At 39.3% G+C, this 17845-nt stretch overlaps 2 protein-coding genes across 5 annotated transcripts in view; one reads left to right on the plus strand and one right to left on the minus strand.

Annotated features, from left to right (window-relative positions):
- BMP2K (BMP2 inducible kinase) overlaps positions 1-17845 on the plus strand; it is a 122516-nt gene that overhangs the window by 94708 nt on the left and 9963 nt on the right. For 2 of the 4 annotated variants that reach the window (XM_027854613.1, XM_027854614.1), the window contains exon 16: positions 8214-14192. In XM_027854613.1, the coding sequence (XP_027710414.1) occupies positions 8214-9643 (1430 nt within the window). In that variant the 3' untranslated portion in view covers positions 9644-14192. Of the gene's footprint in view, positions 1-8213; positions 14193-15215; positions 15324-17845 lie in introns of those variants that run through there. The other 2 variants (XR_003568475.1, XR_003568474.1) reach the window with 2 other exon arrangements.
- Positions 4706-17845, minus strand: part of PAQR3 (progestin and adipoQ receptor family member 3) — a 32230-nt gene continuing 19090 nt past the window's right edge. Inside the window, exon 7 of the mRNA XM_027854615.1 lies at positions 4706-5204. The gene's annotated coding sequence lies outside the window, so the exon portion shown is untranslated. The remainder of the gene's footprint in view (positions 5205-17845) is intronic.

Raw genomic sequence — 17845 nt, forward strand, 5'->3', positions numbered from 1 at the left:
ACGTTAAAGGATGCTGGGGGATAGGGAGGAAGGTGATGGATGGAGAAGCATGGATTGAAGTTTGCTAGAGATGAAGAGATGGTTGGCCTGGGCACCCTCTTTGATGAGGTCAGGTGCCGATGTCCTTCCAGGGTGTGAATTTTAGGGCTGAAATGATCTGGAATGAAGAGGTTTCTGGAGCGTGTTGGAGAAGTCTGGAATGCCTCCTGTTTCAGCTAGGCTTCATATCCTCCCTGCCTCGGCGTGTCTGGGCTGTCCTGTTCGGAGTCTGAGGCACCGTGGGAACTGGCACCATGCTGGTCACTGGTCCCACCCTTTTCTTTCCAAGCTTCCATGTAGGCGTTCTGACGACCCTGGGACTTTTTCAGTGGTGCTGTGCACACATGTCAGCCTAGACAGGGCCTTATGTGTGCTTCTCTGGCCATGCTGGACTCGCTTTGCTGAAGAGCTCCCCTTTCCTATTGCCTGTGGCCTTCTCACTGACTTTTTGGGCAGTTTTGGCAGGGGAAGAAATAACTTACTGTAGGTTCTCATTGGGTCTTTTGATCATCATTTGGACTTCAGAGTTTTGCTCAAGAAGTATGTGGGAGCTGGGTCATTAGCATCACATTCAGGCAGCCATCTTGGTTGATCACAGATGCCACATTCTCCCTACATCTTCCCTCTTCAGGCATCGTATAATGATGCCAAGGTTCTTCACCATTATTGCTTATATCACATGAATAATCTCTAGTTAGTAAATGTTCTTTAAAAGTGCCCTGAGCTGAAAGCCATGCTCCAGATATGTCATCTGATCTGTCCACTGACTTAAGGCATAGTGGAACTTGCTGTTGTGTTCTGATGCTGTGACTCAGTGCAACTTAGTAATACACTGGCTTCTTTGGCTGCCACGTCACAGTTTTGACTTTGAGCTTAAGTCCACTGGAATTCCCAAATCTTCGTGGAAACAGTTGTGTACTTCCCCTTTATACTTTTGAAGTTGATTTTCTGAATGTGGGGTTTGGACTAGATGATTCTAGTAGACCGACCTTCCAGCTCTAAAACACAGGATCTTGTGGTAACATAGGGTTCCTGTCCCCCAGTCCATTGTTCTTTCTACTCATTTTATTTTGGACTGGGCCTGTATTTCATTGTTAAAGGGAACTCCCGACAAGGAATCTCCCTGTACCAGCGTAGATCTTTTGACTTTACAGTTTAATCTTAATTTGGGGCACTGAGAAGTTATATGATTTCCTCAAGGTCATGCAATAAAATTTCAGAGGTAGATCTTGAATGCTGGTCTTCCTGACTCTGAGCATGTATTACCATGCTACCTCCTCTACATCTACTGATGCTTTTTAAAAATATGCAGAATAACATAATTATAAAAGTATAGGGAGGGATTGATTTCTGATAAAATGTTTATCGGCTTTAAATGGTGTTCTGTCTGTCACTGAAAACTGAACTGAAAGCTTTGGAGAAATCTTACTTCCTGTAACATTTGATTCTCACTGAACTCAGTTTAAGGAAACTGCAATAAAATCTATGTTGAAAGAAAACTTCTGATGTCACGAGACCGGTTCAGTCTGTATTTGTTCCCCATTTCCCTTCTTCGTTTAATTCGCTTATTAAGAGTATGCAAGTGAGTGCCATAATAAACTTGTGTTTCTTTCCCAGAAAGCAGTATTAGGAGAAAACCAAAGTGCACAGATAAGTCAAAACAAAACAGATGCAAGGTAATGCCAGAGGATGATGTCAGATGAAGGAGGCGCTCATTTCTTGACATTATTCCTTTATCTGGTCATTTTTTTTAAAATTTATTTTAATTTATCAACAATCACTTCCATAAGCTTTTGAGTTTTAAGTTTTTCACCCCCTCCCTCCCCAAGATGGCGTGCAGTCTAACATAGCCTATACATATACATTCCTATTAAACATTTTCACATTAGTCATGTTGTAAGGAAGAATTATGGAAAGAACCATAAGAAAGGGAAAACAAAACAAAACAGAAGAAAAAAAATAGCAGATAGTATGCTTCGATCTAGCATTTTCCATCACAAGGCCTTTGGAGATGTCTTAGTCTGATCATCTTTTATCATTCCATCTTCCTCTCTGTCTTAAAACCCCGAAATCGTTCTTGGTCTCCACCGTGGCTGTGTAGTCCCTTCACTCCTCAGTTTTCTCCCCAGCCATCACATCGGTCCTGGGTACATTTTCATTTCCTCATCTTGACCCCTTGGTGACCCAGTTTAATGCTACACTGTTCTTGATACCCCAGTTCTTACCCCCTGATCTCATCGCCCATCTTGCCTTGCCAAAACCTCAATCTTGGATTCCTCCCACCACCCACAAAATAAGAAACCCAAGTGACTGGGTCAACTACGGATTTGTTAATAAGCATAACTGGGTCTTCACTGCTACTCCTTTTACGTGTTCTTAATCAGTTAATTATGTCATATTGCAAGAGTGATTTTTCCAAGCCTTTTCGTTTCTCCTAAAACTTACCGTGGCACTCCCTTTCCTAACTTTCAGCTAGGAATGTTGCCTCCTACTTCACGAAAAAATTGAAAGCATTCATCAAGAGGTTCCATTTTTCCCTTTCCCCCTCCTGTCACATGACTCAGATGTCTTCCACCCATCTCCTCCATTACCCCTATGTCACATAAAGATGGGGCCTTTCCCCTTGCCAGCATGCACCCTCAATCCCATTCCGTCCCATCTTCTCCAGCAGATTGCCGTCTACTATCCCTACTTTCACTAACCTTCAGTCTCTCTCCATCTCCTGGTTCCTTCTCTGCAGCCTACAAATGTGGTCACTTTTCCCTCATCCTTAGAAAAAACCCCTCATGTGATTGAACTATCACCACTGGGTATGGCCTATATCTCCCCTCTTATGTCTCACCTCTCTGAGAAATCTGCCTTGACTTGATCCCCCCACTTCACTTCTGTATGTTCTTTTCTAAACCCAGTCTGGCTTCTGACCTCATTGCTGAAACATCTCAAAAGTTGCCAGGGATCTTTTACTTACTTATCAAATTTAATGACCAACCATTTCTCTATCCTTAATCTTGACCTTTCTGCAATTTTTAATGCTGTTGATCACCTCCTTCTCCTGGGTACTCTCTCCTCTCTAGACTTTCATAATTCTGCTCTTTCTTGATTCTCTTCCTACCTGTCTGACCATTCCTTCAGTTTTCTTAGCTGGCTCTGGGCCACATCTCTAACTGTGTCAACACAATGATGTGCTTGGTCTTCTTTTTCTATGCTATCATCTTTCAAACTCTTTGGCTTCAGAGACTCTTTTACACTTTTAAATCTGATGACCCCCACAGAGCTTTTGCTTATGTGGGCTATATCTTGATATTTACCCTATTAGGAATTAAAACTACCTTAGTGGAATTATGAAAATAGTTTTGACATCATGTATCCCTTGAAAGGGTCTTGGGACCCCCTGAACCACTACTGCTCTGTACTTTGTGATATCATTCTCATAGGTTCAATTTTTCATGTATGCATAGGTCATCCTCATCTGTTTATCTAGGCCTGACCCCTAGACTTGTATCACCAGCTGCCCATTGGACATCTCAAACTCTATTGAGTCTAAAACAAAATATATTGCCTTCTGTACAGCTTATTGGCTTCTCCTTTTATGAATTTCACTGTTAGTGCTAAGGGCACCCCCATTCTCCCGGTCAGCCTTGCTTGAACTCTTAGTATCATCCTTGACTCCTCACTTTTCACTTAGCCAGTCTTTTGCCATGTCTTGTCATATCTACTTTCACAACATCTCATATACATCCTCTTTTCTCTACTTATATAACTACCATCCTGTTGTAGGCCTTCATCATTTCATACTTGCAGTATAATTGTAGCCTTCTAATTGATCGCTCTTTCACTGAGGCAGTTAGCTGGAGCAGTGAATGGAAAACATTCAGCCTGGAGTCAGGAAGACCTGAGGTCAGATCCAGCTTCTGACATTTTCAAGCTTTGGGCAAGTCACCTAACCTCATTTTGTTTGCCTCAGTTTCCTCAGCTGTAAATTGGTGATAATAATAGGACCTACCCCATAGGTTGTTGTAAAGATCAAATGAGATATTTATAAAGTGCTTAGCACAGTACCTGGTATGTAGAGTAGGCACTTAAAAAAAATGCTTATTTCCTTCCCTTCCTCCCTTAATTTGTTGCTATGTCTATGCTCCATTCATTTGCCAAAGCAATCTTAAAGCATTCTGACCATACCACCCCCTTCCTCAGTAAACTCTAGTGATACCTTGTTCTCTCCAAGATCAGATATCAAATCCTTTGACTTTTATAAAGTTCTTCAAACCTTCACCTGCCTTTCTAGTTTCCTTACACCTTGCTTTCCCCCTTCATCCTCTACAGAACCATTACTGTCTTGCTGTTCTTTACACTCTAAACCTGGAATGTTTTCCTTCCTCCTTTCTACCTCCTGGCTTCCCTGGCTCCCTTGAAGACTGAACTTCAATTTCTGCTTCTTCTAGAGGCTTTTCCCAGTTCTTCCCCCTTCCCTCCTCATCATCTCCTGTTTATCCTGTATGTGTATCCTGTACACATACATATCCTGTATGTGTCTTATATGTACATAGTTGTTTTCATAATTTACCCCATCTGCATGTGAACTAATTGAGGGTAGAAACCATATTTTTGCCTTTATTTTTATCTTCTGTGCTTAGCAGAATAACTCACACATAGCAAGCTCTCAATGAATGCTTGTTGGCTGATTATGTATATCTTTTAAATTTAAAACTTTATTTTTGCCTTTTGTTTTTTAACATCATGATAATTTTCTGTATATGTCCCCGACCTCTGTTGAATCCTTTTTCGTTGCTCAGCAGAATCCAGTTGACCAGGCAGTAACGTCTGGCAGCATCTGCACGATTGTGTACTGGGAGCTCTTCAGCCAGTGAAGAGTGGGTTTCATCAACTTTTCTCTAGGACCACCTTGCCCTTTGCAGTTAATCTGAGTTCAGCGTTTTATTGTTTTTGATTGTGTTATTTTAGTGTGCACAGCTTTCCTATGTGATCGTTATTTTAGCTGTTGCACAGACTCCCTTCTTTTGGTCTGCATCAGTTTGTGTAAGTCTTGATGTATTTTCCTGAATTCTTCATTTGCTGCTGTTTCGGGTGCAGTACCATTCCATCACAGTCGTCTACCCGTTTCTCAGCCTTCCTTCAGTGGATGGGCTCCCTCTGTTTCCGTTTTCCTATTTTCATAAAAAATGCAACTGTGAGTATTTTGAACAGTGTGGAAGAGTTGAAAGGTCAGTGCCTTTGGAGTCATAAGGACCTGGGCTCAAATTAGCACAGGCCTTGTTGACTGACTGACATCTGATGTGACCTGCACCATTCTGGGGACCTCACTTAGCCTTTTCGGCCCTCAGTTTCCTTACCTGCAAGATGAGGGTGGACTAGGTGCTTTCTGAGGTTCCCTCTAACTTGAAATGCACGATCCTCAGATGAGGTTCTCTGCTTTTGTCAGCTTGGTCATGCCTATGGAACCCTTCTCAGAGTGTGTTTTAAATGCATTTAAAATCAAAACAGAACACCTTGGGTTACAAACGGAGCCAAATCTATTTAAATAACAAGTGCTTTTTTCCTGTCCACATACCACTGGAGGTTGTGAATCCCAGTTTAAGAAGCCCTAGTCTGAAAGGAGGATTAGGTTCCTTGAAGGCAGGGAGTATTGGCACGCTCAGCAGCACAGTAGAGCAGAAAGACTCGTCTTGGAGTCAGATCTCAACCCCTGAGTTAGCAGCTTTGTGACCATGGGACTTACCCCTTCTCTCTTAAGTGAGGTAATGCATGAAGAGAGGAGCAAAAAAGTTACCGATTGGGCTTAAATGAGTGAAATATCAGAACCAATCCCTTTTCTCTTAATGATTCAGGTAAGGGCATAGATGGCATGTGTATGTTGATGGTGCACAGCTGGGAAGGGAAAGCTAACACGTGAACTGGCAAGTCAGGCTCCAGAAACATTAGGGTGAATCTATTAAGATTAAATATCAGAATAAATGTAATGTCTTATTCTGTGGTTCAAAAAATCAGCTTAACAAGGAAAAGATGGAGAAGGTGTGAATAGACAGCAGCTCATCTGAAAAAGATTTCAAGGTTTTTTGGACAATGAGATCAACATGAGTCAAGAATGTGAAATATCCAAAAGAAGCACATGCGATTTTAAGTTGCATTGAGGAGAACTCTTACCTTGAGCAAGCAAGCAGGTGACAGGCCCACTCTGCTGTGCCCTGATCAGACCACATCTAGAAGATCATTTCAGTCAGGGCGTCATATATTAGGAAAGACATGGACAAGTTGCTAATCGTCAGTGGGTAGCAAAGGGCCTTAAAATCATGTCATGAAGATAGGTCAAAGGAACTAGAGGTATTTAGCTTAGAGAGGAGAAGGCTCAGGGAGGACATGGTAACTGTCTTAGAGTTTTTGAAGAGCTGTCACATGAAAGAGGGATTCAGCTTGTTTTGCCTGGCCATAGAGGCAGAACCAGTAAGCCTTTGTGCATGTTGCAAAGACAGCAGCTTAGCCTCAGCAGTGAGAGGTGTCGGAAAGAATTGTCTTGGGAACCAGAGCAGCATTTGATAAGGAGAGGAGCTAGTTATTCAAAAACAGTGAGTGTTCGTGGCTTCCAAGGTAGCATTGGCTGTGGTGTGTGTGTAAAAGAATGAAGTGACATTCTAAAAAGGAAATACCTTCAGTGTAAATAACTTTAAAATGACAGCTTTATACGTGCTATAAATTATTATACCTGTGGGTGATTTTGTACACCTGTAGTGCTTGTAGACTTGGAAAATCTGTGATTTAATAAATACAAATATTTATTTCATCCTTTTAAAATTTTTCCACTGTATATTTGATAATTAGCTAGGGTACTCCAGGCCAAACATTGTTGTAGTCACTTGATTACTACTAATAAAAATCAGCAATATAATTGGGACAGCTGATTGGCCCAGTAGTTAAGAGCACTGAACCTGGAGGCAGGAAAACCTAAGTTTTGAAATATGATCTCATACACCTCCTAACTGTATGACCCTGGGCAAGTAATTTAACTCTTGTTTGTCTCAGTTTCCTCATCTGTAAAATGAGGATACTAATAGCACCTGCCTCTCTGGGTGGTTGTGAGGATCAAATGAAATAATAATTTTGTGAATCACTTAGCACAGTGTAGTAGTAGTAGCAGCAGCAGCAGCAGCAGTAGTAGTAGTAGTGGTAGCGGGGCTGGTGCAAAATAATGTCATTGTGTTTCCCACATGTATTGTTGATGACCAGTAATTTAAGAACTAGTGTTTATATTTTGTATCCCTGCACCAGCATTTAAATTGTAGCTATTGATGACTTAACACATATGTAGCACATTATTTTGGATTATTTTGGATTATTTTCAAGACACTAAGCAGGACTTCAAATAATTTAGCAAGTTTTTAACAAGAAAAAAATGATAATCTAATTAGGCAAAGAACTGAGCTTTTACTGTATTTAATAAATGTCCAGCTGAAACATACATACTTTTTTCAAATTTAAGGCTTAGTATAATGTGTGTCTGAGAGCCCTTTTATACGTCTGTATGCATGTGTACATATATGTAGAGAGAATATATGTGTATGTTCATGACTAGTAAGAGCAGTTGCTAAGCACCCTACTAATGAGGCCAAGGTCAGGTTGGATCATTGTGTAGTCTGAGATCTGTTGTATTTTGTGACACTTGGCCCTAGCCAATTAATTGTCAAGAAATATTTGCTTTTGCTTGTAAGACAAAAGAACCAATTTTATAGGGCCAGTCCTCCAGTACAAAGGAGAAAAAGATTCTGTCCTCTCAGTGTTGGATCAGTTAGTTATACCTTCTTTGTGCACAAGGGACAACACATTGAAATACATATTTGTATATGTACATACTCCTATTTAATATAAAATTGTTGTAGAATACAACTACAAATACCAATTACTCCATAAAATGTTGATACATATTTAGTAGACTTTGAGCATAATTTGTATGTTAAAAATCTCATGACTTAAGTGCTGTAGAATCAATGTAAGTCTAATAACAAAAACATAGTAACTAAGGAATTTCTTCCTGTTCCCTAAAAGTGACTGGCATGAAAAATTTTCAAACGTTTGTTCCATATCAAATTTTATACTGTTGGTGCTTAATGTGAACATTTTTTATGCATTTGAAATGCTTTATTAATTTTTCTTTGGACCTGCAGGTTCTCCTGAAAAGAAGGTTGAACATTCATCTAGCAGTCAAGAAAATAGCATAGGGAACTCCATCAGAGATCTAAAAACAAACCAGGTATCTCAAGGTGACCAGAATGGAAGAAAGACTGAAGATGTCTCTTCGGCAAGGGGGCATATGCAGAAGAGGAGCGAGGAATCTGAAAGTGATTTTGAGTCAGATCCCCCATCTCCCAAGAGCAGTGAAGATGAAGAGCATGAAGATGAGGATGTTCTTCAAGGAGAGCAAGGGGATTTCAATGATGATGACACTGAACCAGAGAATTTGGGTCACAGGCCTCTTCTCATGGATTCTGAAGATGATGAAGAAGAGAAACATAGCTCTGATTCAGATTGTGACCATACCAAAGCACGCTATGCTGATGGGAGCCCTCTGAGTAGCTCCAGAGGCCGAGCTGCTAGTGGCCAGGCCAGACCTCCTGGGGTGCCGCTCCCTCCTGCTGGAGGAAGAGTCAGCCCCAGGCAGGAGTTTGATGTGTTCGGCTCAGTCCCTTTCTTTGCGCTTCATGCTCGGCAGCCACAGCACAAAGAAACAAATGAACAAAACTTGTCCGCACAGACTGTTTTTCAGAGTGTGGCACCTGAGCAGGATGACTTTGATGTATTCACAAAGGCGCCCTTCAGCAAGAAGGTGACAGTGCAGGATTGCCCCGCGGCCAGGTCTCAGGCACAGACTCTTCCCTTGTGCCCCAGGAGTGTAGACATATTTGGCTGTACTCCCTTTCAACCCTTGCCCACATCCACACATGAAAGTGAAAGCAAAGAGGATCTTTTTGGGCTTGTGCCTTTTGAGGAGATAGCTGGATGTCAGCAGCAGCAAAAAGTGAAACAGCGAAGCCTGCAGAAACTCTCCTCCCGCCAGAGGCGCATAAAGCAGGAGGTGTCGAAAAGTAACGGCAAGCGACATCATGGTACCCCCACTAACACCAAGAAGACTTCCAAGCCCACCTACCGGACGCCAGAGAGGGCCCGCAGGCACAAGAAAGTAGGTCGGCGAGATTCTCAGAGTAGCAATGAATTTCTAACTATATCAGACTCCAAGGAAAACATCAGTATGGCACTGACTGACAGTAAAGACAGAGGGAGTACCCTTCAGCCTGAAGAGAACCTACTGGATCCTTTTGGTGCCAAACCCTTCCATCCTCCAGACCTGGTGCGGCACCCCTCCCACCAAGGCCTGAGTGATAACCGTGGGGACCACGGTACAGCATTGCCTGGGAGACCAAGGCAGAGCTCATTGCATGGGTCTCTTCATAGTGTAGAGGGATTGAAAATGGACGACTTTGGGGCCGTGCCCTTCACAGAACTTGTGATACAAAGCGTCTCGCCGCAGCAGTCCCCGCAGGCCCAACAAGGAGAGTTAGATCCATTTGGTGCTGCTCCATTTCCTTCTAAGCAGTAGATGCTTCTAACAAAACTTTTTTCATTGACTCCAGTTTTTAAAAGTGAAGTTTGTTTTATGAATTTTCAAGAAGATAATTTGTATAGCTCTTTGTACCACTCATTACTGCAGGTCAATTAGAATAGATTTAAAGTTATTTGATTTTGTATAAACCAAATGGAAGAGGAAGTATCTCAACAGGGTAGTAACTTGGGCCCTCTGAATGTGGGGGTTTCTTCTGAAGAGGAGAAAGGGTAGCAGATATGAGCCCTAACAATCATTTTAGCTGCTAACTTTCTGGCACAGAAATGAAGGCTATTTCACTAAAACAGTGACAGAGCCTTTGGAGATATTAACTTCTGCACTTTGTGCTGCCTTTCCACTCCTGGGACAATAAAGGAGGATGGGAAAAAAAAAGGTCTAACATTTTATACATACAACAAAGTGATGCTTCTTGGATGCACAGCTCTGGCCCAGTCAGAATCCAGCATTAGGAATTAGATGTGAACCCCGGGCTGAGTCAAAACAAGTTAAATCCCTAAAAGATTAGAAAGCTGTAGGTCTCCATGTAGAACTCATTGGCTTCAGATCTTGTACACGCAGAGCCAGAGGTGACTGACTTGTGCCTGACATCTTTTATTCTTTACAGTAAGTGCCATTAATATATTTAAAAACTACACAAATGCCTAAAATGGAAACTAAAGATAAGGAGAATCTGTTGAAGAAAATTTTTTAAAAAGCATGAATGTAGGAAAACTTTGTAGCAGGGAAACCGCCAGCATAATCAGCACTTTTGAAAATGTATCCATTAATTATGAAGGGCTGATTTAGCCAGTGCTTCAGTAACGCCCCCGTAATACAGCAAAACATTGGGTTAGGACAAACAAGAGAATTATGCAGACATTTTATTCTATGAAAAATTAGGGGATGTAGCTAAAATAATTTCATTCCATGAGTGATTTTATTGCAGAAATTTTATATACAAATCATGTTGCATTTAACATTTTGTTTACTATTACATGTTACTCATGTGAAAATTATTTTATTTTTGGAGGGTAAAGTAGTATTTGCCAAATGCACTGAGGTGAAGTGCTTGTGACACTAGTTAACAGACAGGTGCAGCAGAGGAGCAAACTACAGGTAGTTAGCGAAAGTCTGGTCCTGTTCAATTGGGCAACTTCATAGCATACCACAAAGCCTTACAGGCAGGACCCCACACCTGCAACAAGTACCTCCACATCAATTAAAGTACCTCTTTTCCAAAAGATGCACACAATTCCACTAAAAAGTAATGCAAAAGCATTAGGCACTGAGAGGTTAATTTGTGTCAACCCACTTTTCATGAAAAGATCTTAGTTACCAAATCATTTTTCTCAGTACCACAAATCCTGCTTGGAAACTTGAAATGTTCACAGAAATTTTCATCATGTCTGTAAGGTAGAAATTACAAATGGGAATGACTGAACATCTGTGTGAAAGTGTGGATATGTATCTCTGGTGTTCTTCCTCCCCTCATTATCAAAATGGATGAAAACAATTTAAGACTATTTAAATGGCTCTTTTCTGAATTTAGCATTGGAATGACAGAGCAACGATCAGAAATTTCTAGAAACTTTCAAGATGTCCCAGAAAGGGGAAAAAAACAAAATCAATTTGAATTCTCGAGTTTTGGTTTGTGTTTTTTTTTTAAATTTTAAATTCAGCTCTTTTGGAGCCCTCGTAATGCATTTCTATTAGTAATTGAGTTAGCCTTCTTGGCAGTAGTACCCCAGTGGGATAGCCTGTTTGGAAAGAAGTCAACTAACTTTGGAAAGAAGCCAAATCTATATATAATTTTATATCTGTCTCTTTATTCCTTATTCTTTCTGTTTTCTAGAAAATGCCAAAGCATAGTAAAAGCTGTGCTAAGGTCAATATGCAGAATTATTTATAGGGTGGCAGCAGGCTAGCATTCATTTACTACTTTGACTTGGAGCTGAACATGGTTGCTGTGTTAGACTTTATCATTTGTTTCTTCTTTGTGCCAAAGGCAAATATGTTTGCACCTGTTTTTGTTTTTTTAAATTCTCAGGTTGATTAAAGTAATTAACTCAACTTCAAGTGGATGTCAGTTAAAAAGAAAATATACTGAAATTACTTAAAAGTGAAAAGAATTGGATTCAACAAATATTAAACACCCACTGTATTTAAGGCATTATACTAGGCACTGGGATATGATAAATATAATTATAATAAATATAATAAATTGGAACACAATTTGCAAGGGGCTTACAGTCAAATAGGGGGAAAAGATGTATCCTAATAATTGAGATATGAGAGTGGGTGAGAAAGGTGCAGGAATTAATTATTCCGCATGGCAAATTCATGGGTTAAATTAGGTGAACAGGAAATGTCTGGCCAAATACATATGTATAGATACATACACATGTATGCCTTCAGTCAAGGTGTGAACCATCCGTCTTTGATGATAGCTTTAGGTTTTTGGCTCCTGGGTATATGCCAGAATTCATTAAGTTGTTAACTTTTGAAAACGGGGGTGGCAGTGTGTGTGTCCTTGGTAATTCTAAGTGGATTGTAGAGAGAGAACAAATCTTGTTAATCATCTCGAATTTTTAGGTCCTGTTTACTTGCCTTTCAGTAGGGAAACACTTTGATTGAGGTAGTGAAGGCCTCTTAGGCTTGCCTTGTTGTCTAAGTGATAACTACATTGAAAGGTCTTGCAGACAGTGCTGTTAAACTGTTTATGATATACTTATTCAATGCAAGGGCTTTCTCTTTTTGAAGGGAAGTCCTAAATAAAATCTAGCCTGCCAGTCAGTGTCAGCAGCTTACCTTCAGAGACCTGGCAAGTTCCTTTGATGTTGAGCCATTAGCCATTTTCCAAGGACAGATGGGCCACTGTTTTCTGTCTCCATATTCTTGTTACTCTGTCCTTCAGAAAAGGGCCTAAGTGCAGACCATCCTACTATGCATAGCTCTACAAATAACATATAAGGTAGCTGGCTGGCAGTGCTCCATCATTTCAAGGAGGAAGTTCCCACACCGATAAAATCGGGTTCTTGAGTTAGTTCAACCTTGGTTATAGCAAGAAAGTTAAGAAATTTTACTTTGTCTTAGGCTTTCTCTTCTTTGTCCTCCTGTACGCTTAACTCCAAATTCTAATGCATTTTAGCAATATTGAGGGATACAGAAGGCTCTTTTAAACTGACAAAATTCACAAAATTTCAGAATTCTTTAGTAGCTTTAATGTAAGTTGCTTGTTAATGGTTATTTTTAAAAACTTGATCCATTTTTCTAGTTGACTGTTTTGATGTTTCTATCACATTCACCATTAAAGTAGCCCGGCATAGTGGATAGAGAGTGTGTCTTGGAATGAAGAGCTGGATTCAGGTTCTGCTTGTCACATCCTGGCTTATGGCAATGGATAGGCAAGGCCCTGAACTTGGCAGTACCTTCAGGCAATTCCTTCTAAGACTGTATCTTGCAGAACCTGCATCCTTACTGAGAGGTCCCTAAGAACAGATCTTGACCTTGCTCCCAAAACTATTTTCATGCTAAAATTACTGAAGTAACTTGATAGGATCAAAGAGATTTTATTTGTTGGTTGTGCATTCAGGTAAGGAAAAAGATGCAGATATTGGAAATGATCAAAATTATAATTGAGTAGCGTTATTGTTTGTTAGGAAAAAAAGACATCAATACAGAAATATTGCAGCTTTCTTCCTCTCCTCCTCCTTCTCCCCCGCCTCAGCTTTATGTGTATGTATGTGTGTATATATATGTATAAAATGTTGTGTGACCATATCTGAGGAAAACAGGTAAATGCAATATTAGTCATATCCCATTTAACAATGATAATTAAGTGACTATCATCCTTTAATAGAGAATTGTAAAGAGCCTGTTCTTTTATTTTAATGTTCATTAGGCCTTGAGTATCTCAGCCACTCTGCTGACTTTTCTGAGATATTAAGTATTGCCCATTGGCGCTGGGTATCACAAAGGTACAAAGATGCTAGAATCCCTTGGCTTAATCTGTTTTAACTGTGAGCAAAAATTACTAGCTCTGAGGGATTTTGGACTTTGGGTGTATAATGGACATACACAATGCTAGGTGACATTTCATTTTCCCACGAGTGTGTGTGTGTGTGTGTGTGTGTGTGTGTGTGTGTGTGTAACTCCATTATTGGAAGTATTTTTTTCACTGTTAATCAGATCCAGATATTGAGATGATACATCTACTGTGAGAATGAGATGACATGTTTACTGTGAGAACAACGTAACTGATATTGTTTATCTGAAATTTTTATACTCGTTTTATTTATCGATATATACACACATGCATGCACCTATCACATTTTACTACTGTAGAGTTAATGTGAATTTAAAAAAAAAGTCATTGCAACAACAATCATTTTCATATGACTAGGAGAGAATGAGTTCCTAGTGAGTGAACAGAAGCCACTAAATTAAAAAGCAGGATGCAAATGCAAAGGGTAATGTTAGGTATGTCTTTTGTTTTATTTTGTTTTAGTGCTACTCTGGAGAGAAAAATAAACAAATGTTTATATTACTAAGTTGTTTCTGTGATTGAAATGCCATCAAATAGTAAACTGTTTAAAAGCTATTTTAAAATTGCTGGCCAACTGCTTTAAGTGCACTTTCTTTGATTTCATGTCCGTTTTTGTTGTTGTTAAACTTGAAATTCCTGGAGATTTTTTTGTGTACCACTAAATAACTTTGACTTGTAGACAGAATTGATATGTGTATATGGAATAGAAAAGCATTTATTAAGTGCTCACTATGTGCCACGCACTGTACTGAGCACTAGGAATACAAATAGAAAAGTAAGATAGCGCGTGCTATCAGGAGCTCACATTCTAATTAGAAAGAACACATGCAGGAGGTTTTAGTTGCAAGGCAGAAAGGCCCAGTGGTCCATGGGGTGCAATGGCAGGTCAGATGGCAACAAAGGTGGGTCTAGAGGGCATAATGGCAAGTGGACCTTTGGGAGCAATCACAGGGCACACAGTAAGGCCCAGTAGTCTACCATCTTTACCGTATTTCTGTCTTTACACTACTTGTGATTATTACAAAATAGACAGGCCAAATCTTCAGTTATCAAATACAACTGGGAAGTAACTAAAGTTCATGATCAGTTAGTTTTCTCTAAGCACTAAATGGAAAACATTTACTACATACTGTCTTAATTGCTTGCCAACATGTCTTTCATTTTATTTGAAATTTTAAAAATTATTTTCTAATTGTATTTATCATACTTGATGACTAATTCCATTTCCTTTTAATGCAATAAATTTCCATTGGATTCTGTATTCTATACAATCAGTGACTATGTTTTTGATTGAGTTCATCCTTAAAAAAAAAAAAAAGATTTTCTAATGTAAACTTTGAGGAATTAAAATGACAGAGTTGGATTTTCTGACAGTTGTAGGACAGTTCTGTTTTGCTGGCATTGCTTTGCTAGTGTTGTTATAATGGATGTTCATAATGATGGTGAGGAACAAGTTCCTGAAGTGACTTTTGAATCAAAGATTAAACTGCATTCTGTATAACTTTAGCTTCACATAATTTTCAGTTTCTTTGAAAACTGGTAAACCTGTCATGGAACAATTGACCAGAATTTAACCAAGACCTGCTGACCACGTCAGAATTTTATTTATATTAAAGGTAAGGTATCTGCCAGTTTGGTGTGTTGGTTGTGTGTTAAATCCTGAAACTTTATATTTGAACCACAGGTGATTTTCATATTGGTTACTCATGAAGGGCACTTTTGTTCAGAATGAGGGTCTTGGGGCAGAAGCAATTATTTTTTCTTATAATAGTTCTTAGATTTAATTAGACCTCCATGTTACTCAAGTAATAAATAGTAAAGTTTAGGCAAGGTTGCTGACTAGGTTGGTAGATCAGGAGTGATTATGGGTATTGAATTTTAGCAAGACAGTTAAAAAATCTCTTCTGGCATCCTTGTAGACTGGATAATAGTATAGTAAGGTAGATTCATATCTGGCTAATAGACTGGATCAACTTTGTTAGCTCTGTTACAGAGGGTATGACGGTTTTGTTATTAGCCTATTATTTCTTTTTAACTTTTTTTTTTTTTTTTGCCAATGATGTAGCATAGTGACTCTCATAGCATGGTCCAGGACCCTTGGGGGGGTCTCTGAGACTCTTTAAAGGGGTCTGTGAGGTCAAAATTATTTTCAGAATGAAACTAAGATGTTCTAATTTCTAATATGATAAATATCAATATAATCCACATAAACAAAAGCTCTTTGAGGTCCTCAATTTTTAAGAGTGTAAAAGGGGTCCTGAGACCAAAAGTTTGAGAACCATGGACTTAGATGAAGTTCTGTTAGATTTGGGAATGATGAAAAATTACAGGGATCAGATGTAATAAGATGGGGAATGTAGCTGTGATTAAGCTGGTACAGGCAATGCAGATAAGCAAAGTCCTTTTACAACTTCAAAGTCTTAAGAGCCTTGCCCCAGGTTACACAGCTAGTCAGAGGCGGGACTTGAACCCACATTTTCCTGGCTCTAGGATCAGTCCTCTTTGATTTATTTATTTATTTATTCATTTAGGTGAGGACAATTGGGGTTAAGTGACTTGCCTAGGGTCACACAGCTAGTGAACGTTATGTGTCTCCAGGACCAGTGCTTTATCCACTGCGCTACCTAGCTGCCCCTACAGTTCTGTCATATAATACCACACTGACTCCTAGGCTAATAAGATGGAATTTAATAGGAATAAGTAATAAGTCCCATATCTGAGTTAAAAAACAAACTACACAAGTTAAGGACAGTGGAAGAAATAGGAAGTTTTAGTGGCCCACGGGTCCAAGATGAGTCAGCAGTGTTACGTGGCAGACAAAAAGCTAAGCCCACATTTATAGAAATAGAAGGAAAGGGGCAGCGACTAGGATAATGTGGTCAGAGCTCATCCTAAAGCGGGTGGTCACAATGTTGGGTTGGAACCATGAAGGGCTGTCCCGTGGGGAGGCAGGACAGAGCCAATGGGGATGGGTTGGAATGACTGACAGGAAACCAGATTTTAGCATAACATTCAGAGAAGATTCCCTCTCAATGAGAGCTATACCAAACCAGAATGAATTGCATCTGCAGGAAGGCGTTTCCTCCTCACTGGATACATTTAGTGCCAACGCAGCTATATTAGATGACTTGCTATATAGAATAGGCTTATGCTTTGAGTGTGGGTATTAAACTATGGCTTCTTGTAACTCAAATTTAAAAACAATTTTAAAAAAGACGCTTATAAATGTTTTAATAAATCCAATTTATTTACAGAATACATATTTTTTCCATGCAGTCCACTGTAAATTGCACTCAGTATAAACACAGAGTGACAGTATCTTTGCTACTTGTTGCTAATGGCTTGACTTTACACAAAGATTCTTGTGTTACTAAAGCTAGTTGACTATGAACCCATAAATTACTATACAAAATTCAAAATGGCTCTAAACTTCAAAATAATTTTTTTAGCCTACAGTTTAAAGCAGCTTCTGATCCTGGCAGAACTCAAGTTTTATTAGTAATTAGAATATCAGTGCGCTTTTAAACTTGTTTTACTGACAGATTTGGAAAATAAAATGAACAGATGTACATTTAAAAGGCTCAAATTTGGGAGGCAAGTTGTAAGTAGTCATTTAATATTAAGTAATAAGACTTCTAAAAATACCAGTGTGGAGTTCACACACAAGTAGTGGTCAATCAGTATTGACAAACTGAAGTGTGAGTTGTTTGCAACCTACATTCATTAACACCTCAACAAATAAATATACCACATTAAGATTTACAAGTAGTACAAAATTTACAAGAATAAAGGCTTTAAGTGTTGAGATGTTTCTTGTATAATTCTCCCTAAGACTAGTATAGTCCATTTAAAAAATCCTACTCATGGCATTGTATAAGTATCAAACATGTCAAATAATGTTGCAAAGAACTTAGTTGTTTATGCTGAAGAGATTTGACAATAATCAGGTTGAAGACCCAGATGAACTCTCAAGTTACCTGTAACTACTGTGGCATAGCACAGATCCTTTTTCCTTTGCCCGAGAAGGCAAAATAATTGATTGTTTGAAGGCAAAAATGTTACAATAACCCACTAAAAGATGCTTGAGAGGATATCCAGCCAATATTTTCAGTAGCTTTCTAAAGGCGTGGGGTAACTATTGTATAGCCATTTTC

Source organism: Vombatus ursinus, unplaced genomic scaffold (genome assembly GCF_900497805.2).
Source record: "Vombatus ursinus unplaced genomic scaffold, bare-nosed wombat genome assembly UNPS02010461.1, whole genome shotgun sequence".
In the NCBI taxonomy this organism is placed as follows: Eukaryota; Metazoa; Chordata; class Mammalia; order Diprotodontia; family Vombatidae; genus Vombatus; species Vombatus ursinus.